Source organism: Erpetoichthys calabaricus, chromosome 14 (genome assembly GCF_900747795.2).
Source record: "Erpetoichthys calabaricus chromosome 14, fErpCal1.3, whole genome shotgun sequence".
Taxonomy (NCBI): domain Eukaryota; kingdom Metazoa; phylum Chordata; class Cladistia; order Polypteriformes; family Polypteridae; genus Erpetoichthys; species Erpetoichthys calabaricus.
In genome coordinates, this window is record NC_041407.2 from 109,555,463 (window position 1) to 109,574,625 (window position 19,163).

General features: G+C 46.3%; 1 protein-coding gene across 2 annotated transcripts; it reads right to left on the reverse strand.

Annotated features, from left to right (window-relative positions):
* Positions 1-555: 555 nt before the first annotated feature.
* Positions 556-18,894, reverse strand: LOC127525866 (sperm axonemal maintenance protein CFAP97D1-like). 2 transcript variants are annotated; one of them, XM_051918925.1, is made up of 6 exons: positions 18,574-18,894; positions 12,641-12,711; positions 11,435-11,544; positions 9,424-9,547; positions 8,441-8,503; positions 556-1,114 (listed from the first exon to the last, which is right to left on the reverse strand). In XM_051918925.1, the coding sequence occupies exons 1-6, from the start codon at positions 18,692-18,694 to the stop codon at positions 1,040-1,042; spliced, it is 564 nt and encodes a 187-aa protein (XP_051774885.1). In that variant the 5' UTR covers positions 18,695-18,894; the 3' UTR covers positions 556-1,039. The 2 variants fall into 2 exon arrangements, with proteins under 2 accessions (XP_051774885.1, XP_051774884.1); XM_051918924.1 differs by lacking the exon at positions 556-1,114 and having other exon boundaries at positions 8,065-8,503.
* Between the last annotated feature and the right edge of the window lie 269 nt (positions 18,895-19,163).

Sequence of the window (19,163 nt, forward strand, 5' to 3'; positions counted from 1 at the left end):
CCACTCACACCTGATTGTCATCCCATTGACTCGAAATTCACCTTCAAACTAACTGCTAATCCTAGAGCTCCACATACTTTTGCCACTCACAAATATGGAATATTCGATTATTTTCCTCAATAAATAAATGACCAAGTATAATATTTTTGTCTCATTTGTTTAACTGGTTTCTCTTTATCTACTTTTAGGATTTGAGTGAAAATCTGATGATGATTTACGTCATATTTATGCAGAAATATAGAAAATTCTAAAGGGTTCACAAACTTTCCAGCACAACAGTATATGGCACTTTTAACATTATATAGCGCCTTTCCTATCCATAAGTGCCTTCCACATCTCCTATATGGCACCTTTCCGATCTGTCAATGTAAGCCTCTCCTAAATCAAACGCTGACGTGTCTCGGTTGTCCAGGTCGGCTCACGCCACTTCCCATTTTCTTTTCTTCCATCTGCCCCTCCTTCAGTGCCTCTCTTTAACCACAGGAGGGTCCCCTGTCCAGAGCCGATTAGCCCCCCCATACCATCGATAACCCAGAACCGCCCTGAAGCCTTTCACTGAGCAGGAGACACGAGAATGTGTGACGAGTTTTTATTGTAGGCCCTCACTTAAACCCGTGAGCACTTCACACGCGTGTGTGTCACCGTTTCCTCCAACTGTCATGACAAAAGTTCGGGCGGCCGATGGATGAAACTGATGGGCATTCCAACTGACACTTGATGGTGCGCTGGTCACTTGGCAGGCTGGGATGGCACAGGAAGGACATCCCCAAGGTGGGCCGTGGCCTTGGACCGCCCTGTGCTTCTTACCTTCTGTCCATTACAAAGCACGTGTCTGGTGTGGCCCTCCGCCTACTTCTGGAGCAGAAGAACACAAAACGCCAGGCCTGATGCCGACTCTGGCTGAGCCCGCCTGGTTTGTTCTCGGGCCGACTGCTGGCGCTAAGGCCTCGTGAGCGGATGGGCCATGAGGTGCCACCTCTTCTTATCCATCATGTCCAAGACATTTGTGCTGATTGGCTCAGAAGAGCAGCTGTGGCCGTCACTGGTGCAAGTAGGCACACTGCTGGCAGCACGAGGCGTAGACAGACGGGAACTTGGGAGAGGTGATTGGCACCTGGAAAAAGACACAAAAACAAAGCAAAACATACAAAAAAAAAAGGCGTTTGCCAGTGCGACCCCATGGCTGCCTGCTGTCAGCGTGTTCAAGAAGTTCCCAACTACGTCCCTCACCTTCACTCTTACCTTTGTGCTACCAAATTCCTGAGGGGCCTTCACTTTTGTGACTTTGGTCCTGCACAGCCACTGGGTGCAAGTCTCCGCAGTCCCCCCTGCTGGTGCTAAACTAACATAACTGGCAGCTCGCTTCAAAAACGGACCCTTCGATAAGACCACTTCGACCAGATGGGCAGTGAGAGCAGCAGGAGGACTATGGCTGGGGTCAGGAGGGCAGTGGAGTGATGAATGACCAGCCACAGGACCTTAAAGCCCTGGGCAGGGCCGGCTGAGTGGGTTGGGGGGGGGGGGGGGGGGGCTCAAAGCCATGACATTAAAAGAAATCCTGACTTCTTTGAAGTTTTATGAGGTATTTACAAATGCTTACAATTAAATGTAATTTGTATGTAAAAGAGCCACTAAAACGTCCAGAACTTGCAGTCTAACTCGGTGGTCCTCAATGTGAGGGCAACGATATGGAAAGTCTAGGGGGTGCTTGAAGTGGCCTGGCTCTTCTGTGAAAGTGTGTGAGTATCGGGATGTGAGTCATTCGAGAGCTCATATGGAGCTCGTGAGGGGGACGCGCGCGCCCCTCAAATTACCAAAATGGCGCCCCCCCCCCCATCCACAGTGAGGTTATAACAAAAAGGTATGGAGTGCGGTATGGATTCTTTCGAGGTCAGAATGAATTGTTACCCAAGAATGAGGGCACAATTCAAATCCATCTGACTGGCAAACAGAATTATTACTCGAGAACGAATTGCACGATTCTCATTCAGTGGCTTACAGAACTGAAACATTACCCAAGAACGAGTCACATTATTATTCTTTAATTGATTCGCAAACTGAAACATTACCCAAGAGCGAGCTCTCACATGAATCTCATTCAATTGACATGAGTACTGAAAGATTACCTGAGAACAAGTCACAGTACTTTCGTTCATTTGATTTGCAAACTGACCCAACAACGAGCCACATGCTTCACACTCAATTAATTTGTGAAGTGACTCGTTACCTGAGATACATGATTCTAATTCATTTGACTGACAAACTGAATCATTAACTGGGAAAAAATTGCATGATTCTCATTCAATTGTTTAGACTGAAACATTACCCAAGAACGAGTCACATTCTTATTCTTCAATTCATTCACAAACTATAATATTACCCAAGAACGAGGTCTCACATGATTCTCATTCAATTGCTAAGACTGAAACATTACCCAAGACTAAGTCACATTGTTCTTCTTCAATTCATTCGCAAAATGTAACATTACCCAAGAATGAGATCTCACATGATTCTCATTCAATTCTTAAAACTGAAAAATTACCCAAGAACGAGTCACATTGTTCTTCCTTTCATTCACAAAATGTAACATTACCCAAGAACGAGGTCTCACATGATTCTCATTCAATTCTTAAAACTGAAAAATTACCCAAGAACGAGTCACATTGTTCTTCCTTTCATTCACAAAATGTAACATTACCCAAGAACGAGGTCTCACATGATTCTCATTTAATTGCTAAGACTGAAACATTACCCAAGAATAAGTCACATTGTTCTTCTTCAATTCATTCGCAAACTGTAACATTACCCAAGAATGAGATCTCACATGATTCTCATTCAATTCTTAAAACTGAAAAATTACCCAAGAACGAGTCACATTGTTCTTCCTTTCATTCACAAAATGTAACATTACCCAAGAACGAGGTCTCACATGATTCTCATTCAATTCTTAAAACTGAAAAATTACCCAAGAACGAGTCACATTGTTCTTCCTTTCATTCACAAAATGTAACATTACCCAAGAACGAGGTTTCACATGATTCTCATTCAATTGCTAAGACTGAAACATTACCCAAGAATAAGTCACATTGTTCTTCTTCAATTCATTCGCAAAATGTAACATTACCCAAGAATGAGATCTCACATGATTCTCATTCAATTCTTAAAACTGAAAAATTACCCAAGAACGAGTCACATTGTTCTTCCTTTCATTCACAAAATGTAACATTACCCAAGAACGAGGTCTCACATGATTCTCATTTAATTGCTAAGACTGAAACATTACCCAAGAATAAGTCACATTGTTCTTCTTCAATTCATTCGCAAACTGTAACATTACCCAAGAATGAGATCTCACATGATTCTCATTCAATTCTTAAAACTGAAAAATTACCCAAGAACGAGTCACATTGTTCTTCCTTTCATTCACAAAATGTAACATTACCCAAGAACGAGGTCTCACATGATTCTCATTCAATTCTTAAAACTGAAAAATTACCCAAGAACGAGTCACATTGTTCTTCCTTTCATTCACAAAATGTAACATTACCCAAGAACGAGGTTTCACATGATTCTCATTCAATTGCTAAGACTGAAACATTACCCAAGAATAAGTCACATTGTTCTTCTTCAATTCATTCGCAAAATGTAACATTACCCAAGAATGAGATCTCACATGATTCTCATTCAATTCTTAAAACTGAAAAATTACCCAAGAACGAGTCACATTGTTCTTCCTTTCATTCACAAAATGTAACATTACCCAAGAACGAGGTCTCACATGATTCTCATTCAATTGATACGAGTACTGAAAGATTACCTGAGAACAAGGCACAGCACTTTCGTGCATTTGATTTGCAAACTGACTCATTACCCAACAATGAATCACAAGATTTTCATTCAATTAATTTGTGAAGTGACTGACTGATATGGGATTCTAATCCATTTGGCTAAGAAATTGAATCATTGCCCGAGTTCAAGATGCAGATTCTCATTCATTTGATTTCCAAACTGAATAGTTACCCAGGAGCGTATTTCATGATTCTCATTCAGTTGCTTACAGAACTAACACATTACCCAAGAACGAGTCACATGATTCTTCTTTATTTTATTCGCAAAACTGAAACACTACCCAACAACAAGGCCTCACATTTCATGAATCACTACATGAGAACGACACGCATGATTCTCATTCATATGACTTGAGAACTCCTTTTCCTACCATTTACATTTACATTTACATCATTTAGCAGACGCTCTTATCCAGAGCGACTTACAACAGTGCTTAGTAGTCTACGACTGTTCTTCAGTCTTTAAGGCTAGGATTAAATCTACTGTCATTAAACAAGTTACCGCTGACCAAGTTGTACACACAACCCTGCTAGAAGAAAATAGTAAGTTAGTACAAAATTTTTTTTTTTGAAAAAAAAAGGGTAGAAAAAAAAGTATGGGGACTTTAGTCCAAGTGCTGTTGAAAGAAGTGCGTCTTCAGGCGACGTTTGAAGACAGTGAGGGTCTCCGCTGTTCGTACAGCAAGAGGAAGTTCGTTCCACCACTGAGGAGCCAACACTGCAAAGAGTCTTGATGCATGTCGTCCTCTTCTTTTAAGTAAGGGTGGTTCGAGACAAGCAGTGCTTGATGTTCTGAGACAGCGAGAAGTGACACGCTGCTTGACCAGTGCTGATATGTAAGGTGGTGCAGCTCCAGTTTTGGCCTTAAAGGCAAGTGTTAGGGTTTTGAACCTGATGCGGGCAGCCACAGGGAGCCAGTGCAGGTTCCGCAGCAGAGGTGTAGTGTGCGAGAATTTGGGAATATCAAAAACGAGTCTTGCAGCTGCATTCTGGATCAGTTGAAGTGGTCGTGTTGCCTTTAGTGAAAGTCCAGACATCAGAGAGTTGCAGTAGTCCAGCTTAGAGATGACCAAGGTCTGGACGAGCAGCTGAGTAGCCTCTGTAGTGAGAAAGGGGCGGATTCTCCTAATGTTGTAAAGGAGATATCTGCAGGACCTGGAGAGGTTGCTGATGTGTGGAGAGAAAGACAATTCTTCGTCTAGAGTGACACCAAGACTTCTTGCCGTTTTTGAGGGGACGATAACCGAGTTGTCAAGAGAGATTGCAAGGTCAAGATTCGGAGATGAGTTGCCTCTGATATACAAGAGTTCAGTCTTGCTGGGATTCAACTTGAGGTGGTGGGAAGTCATCCAAGAGGAGATATCAGCAAGGCAGTTTGAGATGCGGGTTGAGACCTGCTGGTCATCGGGTGGAAAGGAGAGAATGAGTTGAGTGTCATCCGCATAGCAGTGGTAAGAGAATCCATGTCCAGCTATTACCTTCCCAAGAGAACCTGTGTATAAGGAGAAGAGAAGGGGTCCTAGGACAGAGCCCTGAGGAACACCAGTGGTCAGTCTTCGTGGAGCTGACTGGGAGCCTTGCCAGGCAACCTGGAATGTCCGGTCAGCAAGGTAAGAAGCAAACCATTGCCAGACAATGCTTGAGATCCCAAGACTAGTGAGAGTTTCCAGAAGTATCTGATGGTTGACCGTGTCAAAGGCTGCAGATAGGTCCAGAAGTATGAGGACTGAGGACAGGTTGGTAGATCTGGCTGTGTGAAGGGTTTCAGAGACAGCAAGAAGTGCAGTCTCGGTAGAATGAGCTGCTTTGAATCCAGACTGGTGAGGGTCAAGAAGGGCGTTATTAGATAAAAACAAGTTAAGTTGGTTATACACTGCTCGTTCCAGTACTTTAGAAAGAAAAGAGAGCAGGGATACTGGTCTGTAGTGGTTAATATCTGAGCACCCCAGAACAAGTCACACAATTTTCATTCCTATGATTTATAAACTCATTACCCAACAACAAGTCACTCGTTACCCGAGATACGTGATTCTAACTCATTTGACTGACAAATGGCATCATTAGCCAAGAACAAATTGCATGATTCTCATTCAGTTGTTTAGACTGTAACATTACCCAAGAGCGAGTCACATTATTCTTCTTCATTTCATTCTCAAACTATAACATTACCCAAGAACGAGGTCTCGCATGATTCTCATTCAATTGATTTGGGAATTGAAAGATTACCTGAGAATGACTCGAATGATTCTTGTTCATTTTATTTGTAAACGGAATCATAACCCAAGAACAGGACTCATGATTCATGGTCCGAGAGCTGAATCATTACCCGAGAACAAGTCCCACCTTTTTCGTTCATCTGATTTGCATACTGACTCATTACCCAACAATAAGTCACACGCTTTTGATTCAAGTAATTTGCGAAGTCGCACATTACCCGAGAACGAGGTGCGTGATTCTTATTTATTCGATTCACAAACGGACTCATTACCCAAGAATGAGTCACACAATTCTAATTCGTTAAATTTACAAACTGATTTACTAAACGAGAATGAGGTGCACGATTCTAATTCATCTGACTGGCAAACTGAATGCCTCATTACCCGAGAACGAGTCACACGATTTGTTGTTTGTTTCATTTGTGAAGTGACGCGTCACCGGAGAATGAGGTGCACAATTCTCTTTCAATGGATTCCTCTTCATTTGATTATGCATTTCAAGTATGCTGTCCTGCCTTGTGCTTTTACACAGGACAGTATCATCCTGCATGAATGACAGCATCTTATCTGATTAGATTTCATTTACTACTACCAGCCATGGATCGTACTGATGAATAAAACAAATCAAATTGATGGAATTGATTTAATTAATTGGGTAGCTTGAAAGAATGGAGTCAGTAAAGTGAATCGCAATGCCCACCACTAGTAATAAAATGTCGGCTGAATTATGCCATAGAAATCGTACCATATGAAGGTCTATCAAGATATTGTGCTACAGAACATTTACATTTACATCATTTAGCAGACGCTCTTATCCAGAGCGACTTACAACAGTGTTCGTTAGTTTTTTCGCAAACCCCTTGGGGTCAGAGCGCAGGGTCAGCCATTGTACAGCGCCCCCTGGAGCAATTACAGGTTAAGGGCCTTGCTCAAGGGCCCAGCAGAGTAGGATCTCTTTTGGCAGTGACAGGGATTCGAACCGGCAACCTTCGGGATACCAGCGCAGATCCTTAGCCTCAGAGCCACCACTCCGCCTAACATCCCCGAAACGACAGTATTAAAAGATATCTTAACATCAACATCAAATACGCAACACCCAAGGTGGAATTTTCATAAATTTCCAAATTTTTGTTCTTACTGATAAAAATTGTATTACGGATGAGTAATCCATGTGATGCATGATTAGGATGAAGCCTCCTCCAACATATCAAGTTCACACATGCGTCACTAAAAAAATCGACTATGATGCCCCATTCAAACCCCACGGCGGAAGTGAAAAGTTGAGGTGGGCGTGTGACCAACTGAGCAAAGGTTTGGAGGGTCCGAGGGTCTGAAAGAGGTTAGGGGCGTCAGACAAGAAGAACGTGTCACCTCATCTAAATAGAAAGATTGGAGAACTGGAGAGGAACTGCCGTACGAGGACGATGTTGAGTCGGCGAGAAGTGAACAACATGACAGTTTACTCCAATTTTGCACAATGTCGCCACCTGCTGGCAGCACCTCCCGGTCCACAATGCTGTCGGCTTCAGCTTTTGGATGTTTCCGTGACTCATTTATGCCCTTGGATGAATAACGTTAAAGGGAGATCTTGATTGTGCGTGTCGTTTTGAGGCCACTGGTGTTGCTAATGACGAGGTGGTATCAGACAGTTGCGGCTCCACGCTGGGCTGCTGTTTTCCATTACGAGTTCTCATAGTTAGGATAACCCACCTAATTTTTTCGACCCAACATTTCCACAGGACGCCTCCGATTACTAAAAACGTGTCAGCATATCGCCTAACACAGCAAGCCCCTCCCACCATCCTGACCCACCAATCAGCACAGGTCAGGGTGTAAGCCCCACCCACTGGGGGGGCACCTTCACATAACCCATTAAACAAATCTGACACACTGGATCCGCATGAACGCAGGCAGAAGAAAAAAAAGAGAGAAAAAAGCAAGACCTCTCCTAAGGGGGACCGAGGCCAAGTGCCACACAACCAGAATCCGAGCCACTCAAATCATCTGACCGCTCCCCTGCTTCACTGGGGCATCGGGTGGCCCTGTGGCGCTGAATGGGTCCGCAGCCGGCCGGGTGTGATTGTGCTCGCCTCGGGGGGAAGCCTCTTGCCTGGCAAGTATCGCAAAACCTGAAGGGAAGATGATCACGCACTTGCTTATCTTTGTATGTTTACACAGCATCTTTTAGGGGGTCCCGAGCTGAGCAATGACAGCATAGGTGGTTTGGCTCACCCCAGCCCACTTATGGTGGGACGACTGAATAATTAAGAATACAGACAGCAACCGAAGGGAAATCAGCTGCCCACTAGGTGCCTGTTCATAGATTAAGGGGCTTAAATTAGGGAGTGGGACACATTGGTTGAGGACCCCACTTACCTCATACTGATGAATGGTCAGGCCGGGGTGTTTAGTGATGCGCGCAATGTGTTCTCTTGTCACCTGGGGTGGGGGGGAGACAAAAAAAAAAGAATAGAGTGCCACACATGGGACAAGATAGAAATGGCCTGCTGCCAGCCTGTTTGAGTCCCTAAGTGGCCCTCCAACCCATCACAGGACACATGGCTCACCTATGCCAGGCAGTGGCCCTTCTTCAGGATCAGGTACAATTCAAAAGGGCATTGCGCTTGGACAAACGTAAAGGTGAGCGGAAGGGTTTGTGCACCGCCTGGCACTTCAGGAGACATGAGGAGAGGTGTCTGCACTTCACTCAACGTGTGGATGACGGACGCCATCTGCCACTGTGCCACTTGTGTATGTCTAAGGAACTGGGCAAGATGTGGGCATCAAGTGGGAAGCACAGAGGTGTAAGGCAACCCCTGGGAACACCGGAAATGGAGAGGCATGTGAGGAACGGTTAAAATAGCCCAGTAGGGACAAGGGGGTCTGCACAAAAAGACACACTCACCTGGTGGGCTTATGTTTATGAAAATGTACCCCACTGACTGTGCAAGTGCTGCACATGAGAGGCACACGGAGAAGCACACATGGCCGTCTCTGAAGGGCACCAGTTGTTTCATAAAATGACCTCCTCTACAGGTGCTGGGGGCATAGAGTAGCGGGCATCTTGTCCCAGCAGGGATGCCATAAGAGGACAGAAGAATTAATACGACAGGAGGACAGTAAGGGAACGCAGAGCAGACATTACATGTGCCCCACCCGCGTAACTAGGAGACGGCCACCCAGGTTTGGGTCCCTTGGCCGGTGAAGCAGAGGGTCCAGCTGTTGTAGGAATTAAAGTCCTAAGGAGACCCCCAACTCTTTGTGTTTGAGGACCCTCAGAGTGAGTGCACTGATGGGTCAATGAGGGGTCATGGAGCCCCCAGATTAAGGAGCGGGTGCAATGCAGGTGGTCCCCTTACCCGAAAGCCCTTCTCAAACTTGTCCCGGTTGTAGCAGGTCCTCTGGGCCTCGACGCGCTTCATCATGGCCTCGTTCTCATGGATGATTTTCTCCAGCTCTTTGACCCTCTTCCGATAGTTCAGACTGCAAGAAGAGAGTTTAGTCGGTCAGCGGCGGAATGGGCAGATGGATTAGACCATCAGGGGGTCCTGGGCTGGGGGCCCGCAGTGGCTGCAGGTTTTCGCTTCACCCAACTTCTTAATTAGAGCCTATTGATACTTCATTGGGGCGGCACGGTGGCACAGTGGGTAGTGCTGCTGCCTCGCAGTTAGGAGACCTGGGGTTCGCTTCCCGGGTCCTCCCTGTGTGGAGTCTGCATGTTCTCCCCGTGTCTGCGTGGGTTTCCTCCCACAGTCCAAAGACGTGCCAGTTAGGTGCACTGGCGATTCTAAATTGTCCCTAGTGTGTGCTTGGTGTGTGCTTGGTGTGTGTGCGCCCTGCGGTGGGCTGGTGCCCTGCCCAGGGTTTGTTTCCTGCCTTGCGCCCTGTGTTGGCTCCAGCAGACCCCCGTGACCCTGTAGTTAGGATATAGCAGGTTGGATAATGGCTGGATGGATGATACTTCATTGGACTTCATCTTAATTACAACAATCCTCACGTTGGCTTTAAGCAGCTGCATTCGAGTTGCAATTCTTGCGTATTTTTGTAAACAGCCACCGTGCAAATGACAAAGGAAGCCACATCTGCCCAACTAGCCGGGTCCACGTCTAACATCTGTATGTGCATCATGGAGCATCTTCATCAGTAAAATTTTTGGAAATGAATTACGAGAAAACAGAAGGACCAAGAAGTGGTCCATCAAATAGATCAGGGGTCCCCAACTCCGGTCCTGGAGGGCCGCAGTGGCTGCAGGTTTTCATTCTAACCCTTTTCTGTTTTTGTGGCTAACTAACTCCTTTTCCTTTCATTTTATATGACTTGTTTATTAAGATTTGTTCCTCTGAATTTCTTCACCTCTTTCCTTAATTGGCACCCAAACAGAAATGAAACGTGAAGTGAGTGAGCCAACCGAAGACCACCGAAGTCAAGGCCGCAAACTCCAATCAATTTCACTCCAACCAGCTGCTTAATGAGGCGCAGATTCTTCTTGTTAATTAAACTTGTTCTTTAATTCCTTGGCTTGTCGCTGCTCTCATTGTGCAACAGCAGACACGTCCGACATTGCGGATTTTCATTTTAATAAAAGCACTGGGGACCTGAGCAGATCAACATTCCCAAGACCCTCACCTTTCTTTATTTTCAGATATTGTATGACGGACACTAGTTGTTTTGGCTCATTTTCAAATCTCATTATTGTTTGGCTGCTAATTAAGGAGAAAGAAACAATTAGGGGGTCCGAGTCTTCAAGAACAAGTCGATTAAAATGAATTTGAAAGAAGTTAATTAGCAGCAAAAACGGGACACTAATTAAGAAAAGGGTTAGAATGAAAACCTGTAGCCACTGGGACCCTCCAGGACCGGACGTGGGGACCCCTGAAATAGATTGATGGCATTCTGAGAAAAGAAAATCCAACGATGTGACAGAAAGAAAGTACGAGTAAGCCAAAGAATGAAACAGCAGGCTTTAGCAGCAGCAAGGACCGTCTGAAATGAAAACCAGCAGCTAACACGGTCCTCCAGTCCTGAGACTGAGGACCCCCAGGATTAGACCACTGCCACGATGTGTGGGGTCCTGAGTGAGCATGTGGGACTTCTCATGTTTTCTATCACTCTTGCTAAGGCAGAAAATTCTTCAGATCTCTTATGTGGGGACCAAGAAAAAACAAATCAAGAGTGGTGGTCTGGGATAGCAGCTGAGGTGGTGGGCAATATGTGCAAAGAGCTGAAACGAACTGGGAAAAGATGTCAGCCAACTCTACGAAATCCAACGGCAGGCTGACTGAGCACCAAGAGACAAGAGGGGTAAATCCAGCCAGGGGTGCGGGACGGGGTGGGGTCTTGTCTGGGCTAAGTGATCCTCTGGGGGTTTACCTGCGGGGTCTGTAATTGTTCCAGTTGTCCACTGAATACTTGGTGGTGTCCAGTTTGTTCTGCAGTATTCGGTTCTCTCGCTCAATCTGAGCTGACTTTTCGTGTTCCCTCTGCAAAGACACAGAAGACCAGTGAGACGGCGAGGACCACCGTGTGGTTATCAGATGACTATTAGAAACTGCTCTCTAGTGCCAAGGTGAAAAGATGGCAAACAAAGACCAGGAGATGGGCAGACAGGACTGACGTCAAGGAATTGGCCTGTCTTGGTTTGGCTATTTCTAGTATTTTCTGGTTTTGTCCTCTGAAGACCCCGTTTCTCACTTTTGTTTAATGTTGTTCATCACGACTGACATCGTTGAGCGACTCTACTTGCTCTGCATGGCAGAGGTTGCTTGTAACGATAGAATCAGGAGGAAGAGCAAAGTCATGGAAAGCAAGCTGACGATGTAAAGAGGTGAGTGAGACTTTAATAAACTAATCACACAAAGATGAAGGATGGAGGCGAGAAGATGCAAAGCCACAGTAACGTCCTGCAACTCGGCCGAAACGCGAGACCTGAGCCTCTCAAAACAAATGAATAGAACGCTGTTTAAGTGGACCACCAGAAAAGTTCAAGGAGCTGAACTGTATACCCCCCTTGTAAGTGCCATATGGGATTGTCTGGCATCCCGTCTAGGAGGAAAGGCAGCCCCCTTGCCAGGAAGGGAGGTCACAGTGGAAGGAGAGCAAATTATGGAAGGGCCGGGAGAGTCAGCCTGTCCGGAGTATACGTTCAGTACAGGCCTCAGTTCAAAAAATCAGGCCCATGTGGGGGGCTACTGTTGGGGGCATGGCACCTGGTAGGCCTCATTTCATCTTGGATGACCCCACTCATGAACATGGTATTCATCTGAATGGTTCTCACTTATGACAACAATACACATACTGTACATGACAGTTCTGGGCCTTGGGAGCCTGTGCCAGCTGGGCCAAACCCTGGACAGGGGGGGTGCCAGTCCAGAACTGGGCTTCCTTCATGCATAGGACCAGTTTAGGATGGACAAATAACCAACCACATGCAACTCTGGAAATGCTGGAGGAAGCCCACAGAGACCCCCTGGGGAACCATCAGTGCACGGAACTTGAGCCGAACTATTAAACGTGGCACCACTGAGAAATGCGGGCAGGTGACTGGGCATCTTGTGATGGGTCGAGCTACGCACTTACCTGCAACTTCTTCAGATCCACTTGGGAGTGGATGTACTTCCTTGGCGGCTGGGTGTCAATCATGGGTTTGGCTGTTGGGAGACAAAGAAGACGGAGAAGGAGAAGCGTTAGTCAGTAGGAGAAGTGCAGCTGCAAAGCGCCCTGAAGGCCGCGTGGCCTCCTAAACGTCACTACGTGTCACACCAACGCAGACCCCACGGCTCTGATTGGCCAGTTGAGTAATTGCGCATTTCCTGAAATGTCATGTTTGTCGTTGACGACCCGTCAACGAAATTGGAAGACGGACGCACTGATATGATACCTCAGCACAACACTACCAAGACAATCAGACGGCGGCCGATTTGCGGCGTGAAATATCAGCTAACATCGGTTTGGGGGGGTCGGTGAATGTAAAAATGTGAGGGAGAAATACATTTGCCTATGGAAGAAAATGTGTAGCGATCCTGGAGGGACAAAAACTGCCTCCATTTTCATGGATTATTCACTTATCCCCGCCGCCTAAAATTCAGGCAGGTCACGTGACACTGAAGTGCAAATCAGCCTTTAGCCTCAACTGATGTGGAACTCCAACTGCTGAAGACCTCCGAGAGCAAAGTACGGCCGTAGTCACGGGCCCCCTGCGGCTGCCATCCGATGTTGTAAGCTGAAAGCTCTGCCCTGCTAACAGTCTGACAAGCAGACAAGAGGATCCCACCGCTGACACCAGCGTAATGGAGATCTCATTCATTGGGCTAACCACGACTCGCTTGGCGAGCAAAATGTGAATTTCCCATTGGGATTAATAAAGTATCTATCTATCTATCTATCTATCTATCTATCTATCTATCTATCTATCTATCTATCTATCTATCTATCTATCTAAAATAAACATGGGGGAAAAAAGCCCCCTAATATGTATATATATATGTATATATAAGCGGAAGGTCCAAGCCTTTCTTGGGTTAGCGGGGTACTACTGCCAATTTGTGCCCCGGTTCTCGGAGAGAGTGGCACCCTTGACTGATTGACAAAGAAGAGGGCCCCAAACATTGTGGGATGGATAGAAAAGACAGGCGCTGCATTTAGTGACTTGAAGCAGGCCCTCACGTCCACACCTATTTTGAAAGCACCTAACTTTGCTTTACCTTTCATTCTCCAGACGGACGCTTCGGACACAGCCAAAATGTCAATGGTGTGGTACACCCCATCATGTTCCTGAGCCGGAAACTGTTGGACCGGGAGACCAGGTATGCGGTGGTGGAGAGGGAGGCTTTGGCGATTAAATGGCCGATTACTCAGCTGAGGTACTACTACCTGTTGGGCCGGGAATTCACCCTCGTCACGGACCACGTGCCTTTACAGTGGATGGCCCTGCACAAGGAGTCGAATCCGTGGGTCACCCGGTGGTTTCTTGACCTCCAGCCATATAAGTTTTCGCTCGTTCATCGTCGGGGCTCTCTTCACGCCAACGCCGATGCTCTTTTCTCAGGTTCACGACCTCTCGGTCAGGATCGGGGGGAGGGTCTTGTCACGCACATGCGCATGGGAGGCAGCTAAAGGGCTTGAGTGAGGGCAGTTCTGAGTCAGACCAGGATGTGGCAGAGGGCACGGACTCTTTTCTCCCTTTCCTGCAGACCATTCAGGGGAAATCCCACCTGGCCCTCTTGACGTCACTTCTGGGACCGAGCCTATGGAAGGAGACCTTCATGAGCCCGGCCCCTGTGATGTCACATTCAGGCTCGAACCAATGGCTGAAGACCTTCATGAGCCCGGCCCCTGTGATGTCACATCCAGGCTCAAACCAATGGCTGAAGACCTTCATGAGCCCGGCCCCTGTGATGTCACATCCAGGCTCGAACCAATGGCTGAAGACCTTCATGAGCCCGGCCCCTGTGATGTCACATCCAGGCTCGAACCAATGGCTGAAGACCTTCATGAGCCCGGCCCCTGTGATGTCACATCCAGGTTCGAACCAATGGCTGAAGACCTTCATGAGCCCGGCCCCTGTGATGTCACATCCAGGCTCGAACCAATGGCTGAAGACCTGCATGAGCCCGGCCCCTGTGATGTCACATCCAGGCTCGAACCAATGGCTGAAGACCTTCATGAGCCCGGCCCCTGTGATGTCACATCCAGGCTCGAACCAATGGCTGAAGACCTTCATGAGCCCGGCCCCTGTGATGTCACATCCAGGCTCGAACCAATGGCTGAAGACCTTCATGAGCCCGGCCCCTTTGATGTCACTTCCTGTCTTCCCCTTTAAAAGCCTCCACCATTTCCCTATTCCCTCAGTTCTGTTTTGTGCACATCAGTGCTGTAATAATAATAAATAATAATAACTGTACCTCATTTATACAACTTTGCAGCCAGGAAACCAATTATACGGGTGGCTGCCGCAAACCTTTCTATGACTCTGAGTCAAGTTTGCGACTATATATATATATACATACATACAGAGAGAGAGAGAGAGAGAATATATCCACATCTGTATCTATTATCTATAGAACACTAAAAGCAGTGGTTCTCAATCTGTGGTAACAAAAAAGGGGGCGCAAATGTTCCCATATGTGGCATAATTTCGCTATTCATAGGACAATTTTAAACTTATAGCAGTGTATCGGCAGCAAAAAGTATAGGAATAAATTTTATTAGGGTTTCAAAAAAATGTTAGGGGGGCGCAATTAAAACCGTTATGAAAACTCGGGTCACAAATACTTAAAGGTTGAGAAACGCTGGCTAAAAGCATAAAGTTTACCCCTGAGAGACAAGAAACGCAGTTTACAGGATTCCACCAGTACACACCCAGCACTACACATGAGACAAGCATCTAAAAGACTCGCCACACATGTACAGGGAGACTGCAATGCCATCAGAAGGAAAGACCCAGCGTCTCTGATTTACACACATACAAGTTCCAGCGGACAAACGTTTAACTGGGACAGTAAAATTAGAGAGCCAGAGACAGCTGCCATTAACAGACACTGGGACTTGATCCAGCATATGCAGGCTTAAAATGAAGAACATCCAAATAATACAAAAGACTTTATGACCAACACTTTCTGAATCCCACCTTATCAATCGCCCCCCCCCCCCCCCCCTTTACATACCACCCTTCACCTGCTATATATTGCACTTTGATTCCTGTATGTCTAATCATTTTCCTCTGATAATGACACCTGGTAGGTTGTTGAAAGTTTAAGAATCCATCCATCCATTTTTGAACCCGCTGAATCCGAACACAGGCTCACGGGGGTCTGCTGGAGCCAATCCCAGCCAACACAGGGCACAAGGCAGGAACCAATCCCGGGCAGAAGTTTAAGAATAAAAAACTTATTTTAAGATTTGGGACTCATTTCCTCCTTTTGTGGATCTCTACCTACAAATACATATTTATTTGTTCTTTATTCCACCTTATATGATTTCTTGTATTTGGAGTTTGTTAAGTTTTTGCATACCCCTTGGGGTCAGAGCACAGGGTCAGCCATTGTACAGCGCCCCCTGGAGTGAGTGCAGGTTAAGGGCCTTGCTCAAGGGCCAGCAGAGTAGGATCCCCTTTGGCAGTAATGGGGATTTGAACTGGCAACCTTTCAGATACCAGTGGAGATCCTTAGCCTCAGAGCCACCACTCTGCCCTATATATATATATATATATATGTGATTCAGACTACGGATGCCATGAATGTAATTACCCCGATCTACATGCTGTCAAATGAACGAACCACACACCGTGGCGCAATGTTAGGGGCTTCGCCTCTAGCGCTGACGTCCGAGGTTCGATTCCTGAGTGGGAGTGCAGTGAGTGTGTACGCCTGATGAGCCCAGAATTTGGGCGAAACACGTGTCACGTACTCTTTGCATCATTTGACAGTAAAACTATTTTCAACCATTCTATGATCTGCTTCTCGCAACTGAAAGAGGGCACCGTGGCGGATGTTACCCAACTTGCTGACCAACCACAAGCGTTACCTGGTAGGTAACCACCCATACAATCAGATTGTGTTTCAGACTTCAAATGCCATGAATATATATATGTCTATGCCAGTGGTTCTCAAACTGTGCGGCATGGCCCCCTAGGGTGGCACGAAATAACAAAAAGGGGGACGCGAAGATGTGAAAAAAAGAAAACAAGAATCGAAAAATATGAAAAATCCATCTATTGAAACCAAAACAAATGAATTTGAACTACATTCTGATACTAGAAAAATAAATATAGAGTTAGATAAATGTCAATGAAAGTTAAGTAGGTATAATAAAATCTGCATCTATGATATATCATTAATTAAAAAAGAACAAATTGGTATTAGTGGGCTCCTTTCAAAAAAAACTTAGGGGGACGCGATTAAAACTGTTATGAAAACTCGGGTCGCAAATACTTAAAGGTTGAGAAACTCTGGGCTATGCGTAGAAGTGTGGCTGTCTGTCCAGCCCGGAAGTGAGAGGTGGAGTCGGGGTAAGGGCTCCGCCTCCAAGGTAACAGACACCTCGCTTAGCCAGTAATAACACAAGCGAGGCCAGCACGTCAGCAGAAGGAAACCTCCGAAGAAAGAGAAACTCGCTTAACCACTAACATCAGCAAAACGGTATCCCTTTTACTTTTCCTCCCACCACTAATACACGAGCACATCGGCAAAACGAATCCTCCTTGGAGAGAGACGCCCAGAGTCGTTCCTTTCAATTACCAGATATCTCTATATTTCCATTTTTTTCTGACGATTTCAACAGTTTCTATGACCCTGGGCTTTTTACAGTGCGGACTTACACAGCTAGTATATATATATATACCAATAGCTGCGCACTTACAACACACTTGACTTGAGCATTCCTAGTTTTCATCCTATCTCTGTACGTTTATCATTTGTTTGCTCTGACGTTGATGCGCTTGCTGGTTCCTGAGCAGCTCTTCTTATCTCCACCCTAGCGGTCCGCTTCTTCTCTTCTTTCGTCGGTATCTTTTCGCATTAAAACTGATTAAGTCAGTGTTTGTGTTGCAATTACGTAATATGTTTTCCTTAACTTTTCACTTAAACTGGCACTTAAGTCTTCAATCTGCATCAAGAATGATTTAAGATATGAAAAGGCAGGGATGAGAACGGCGCTCGTACGCATGCGCAGCTACGGCCGCCATACAGCGCGCTGCCGAGAGTTGATCCATCCATCCATTTTCCAACCCGCTGAATCCGAATACAGGGTCACGGGGGTCTGCTGGAGCCAATCCCAGCCAACACAGGGCACAAGGCAGGAACCAATCCCGGGCAGGGTGCCAACCCACCGCAGGACACACACAAACACACTCACACACCAAGCACACACTAGGGCCAATTTAGAATCGCCAATACACCTAACCTGCATGTCTTTGGACTGTGGGAGGAAACCCACGCAGACACGGGGAGAACATGCAAACTCCACGCAGGGAGGGCCCGGGAATCGAACCCAGGTCCCCAGGTGTCCCAACTGCGAGGCAGCAGCGCTACCCACTGCGCCACCGTGCCGCCCGAGAGTTGATTCTACAAGAAAATAAAAATAAAAATAAAAAAGAGGAACAACCTTGGCGGTAAATCATCACCCCGAAAGCGGATAGTAGACGTCACGTAGTATATGTGTACCAAATTTCAGGTCAATACGTCAAATGGTTTGCGAGCTACAGGTGACTTAAAATCCAGGACAGACAAACGAACGGCCACGGTAGCGTAATATATATACGCTACCATGGCCGCTACGCTATATAATGTATAGCGCTATATATATATTTATTTATTATTATTATTAAGTTTATCTCAAATTCAAATAATAAAACCTACTCTTTGATCCCACAGATGCGGGGCGCGCCTCCTAGTCCTACCAAACCCCGCGAGGTGACGCGCTCACCCAGCCGGACTGTACTTGACCCGCCTAAGAGGCGCGCGCACGGCTTGGACCAGCACGGCTTCCGTACTTGCGCGCGTGTTCCCACTCACCTTTCCTGACTGAGTCTCTGTGCGCTTCGTAGTACTTGGTGTCCCATCTCTCACTGAGCGAGCGGTACTGGCCGGGGGCGGCGAGGACCCCGGGGTACGCCAGGTAGTTGGGGTTGTTCATCGTGGTGCAGGACAATGAAGGATAAAAGCAGACGCTCACAAAGCGGGTTGACTGAGCGGCCGGGATTTCTACGCAGATTGGCTGCGACGCTGTTGATGCTGGAAGAAGCCGCCGGTGGGGTCTGTGAAACGCGAGAAACACAACCAAGAGAAACAGAGTCAGGGGTCGCGTTGTGTTGTTACTGCGAAAAGAAAAGTAAAAAAAAAAGTAAATAAGGACTGAAAACTATCAGAAAATGTCTGCGCGACACGCGGAGTTACTGCAGGGGGTCGTTGAAACTCAACAAAGCCATTTGGGGGAATCTGTTATTAATGGGTAAAAACTACTGGATATGTTAGATTTGTGCAGAAGCTTTGCTAATATGGGAAAATCTATGGCGTTGTGGTCAAAGGAACAGCGTAGAGCAAATTATTGTTGTTTCCTAAAAGGCCCGTCCACAAGAAGGTTCCAGAAAGAACTTCTTTATTTA

Coding starts and splice junctions, on each gene's coding strand:
- LOC127525866 (XM_051918924.1), bottom strand. CDS start 18,694: ATGAACAACCCCAACTACCTGGCGTACCCCGGGGTCCTCGCCGCCCCC. Junction 9,548..11,434: donor AACAATTACAGACCCCGCAG/GTAAACCCCCAG, acceptor CTCTTCTTGCAG/TCTGAACTATCGGAAGAGGG. Junction 8,504..9,423: donor AGTTTGAGAAGGGCTTTCGG/GTAAGGGGACCA, acceptor CCCCCACCCCAG/GTGACAAGAGAACACATTGC.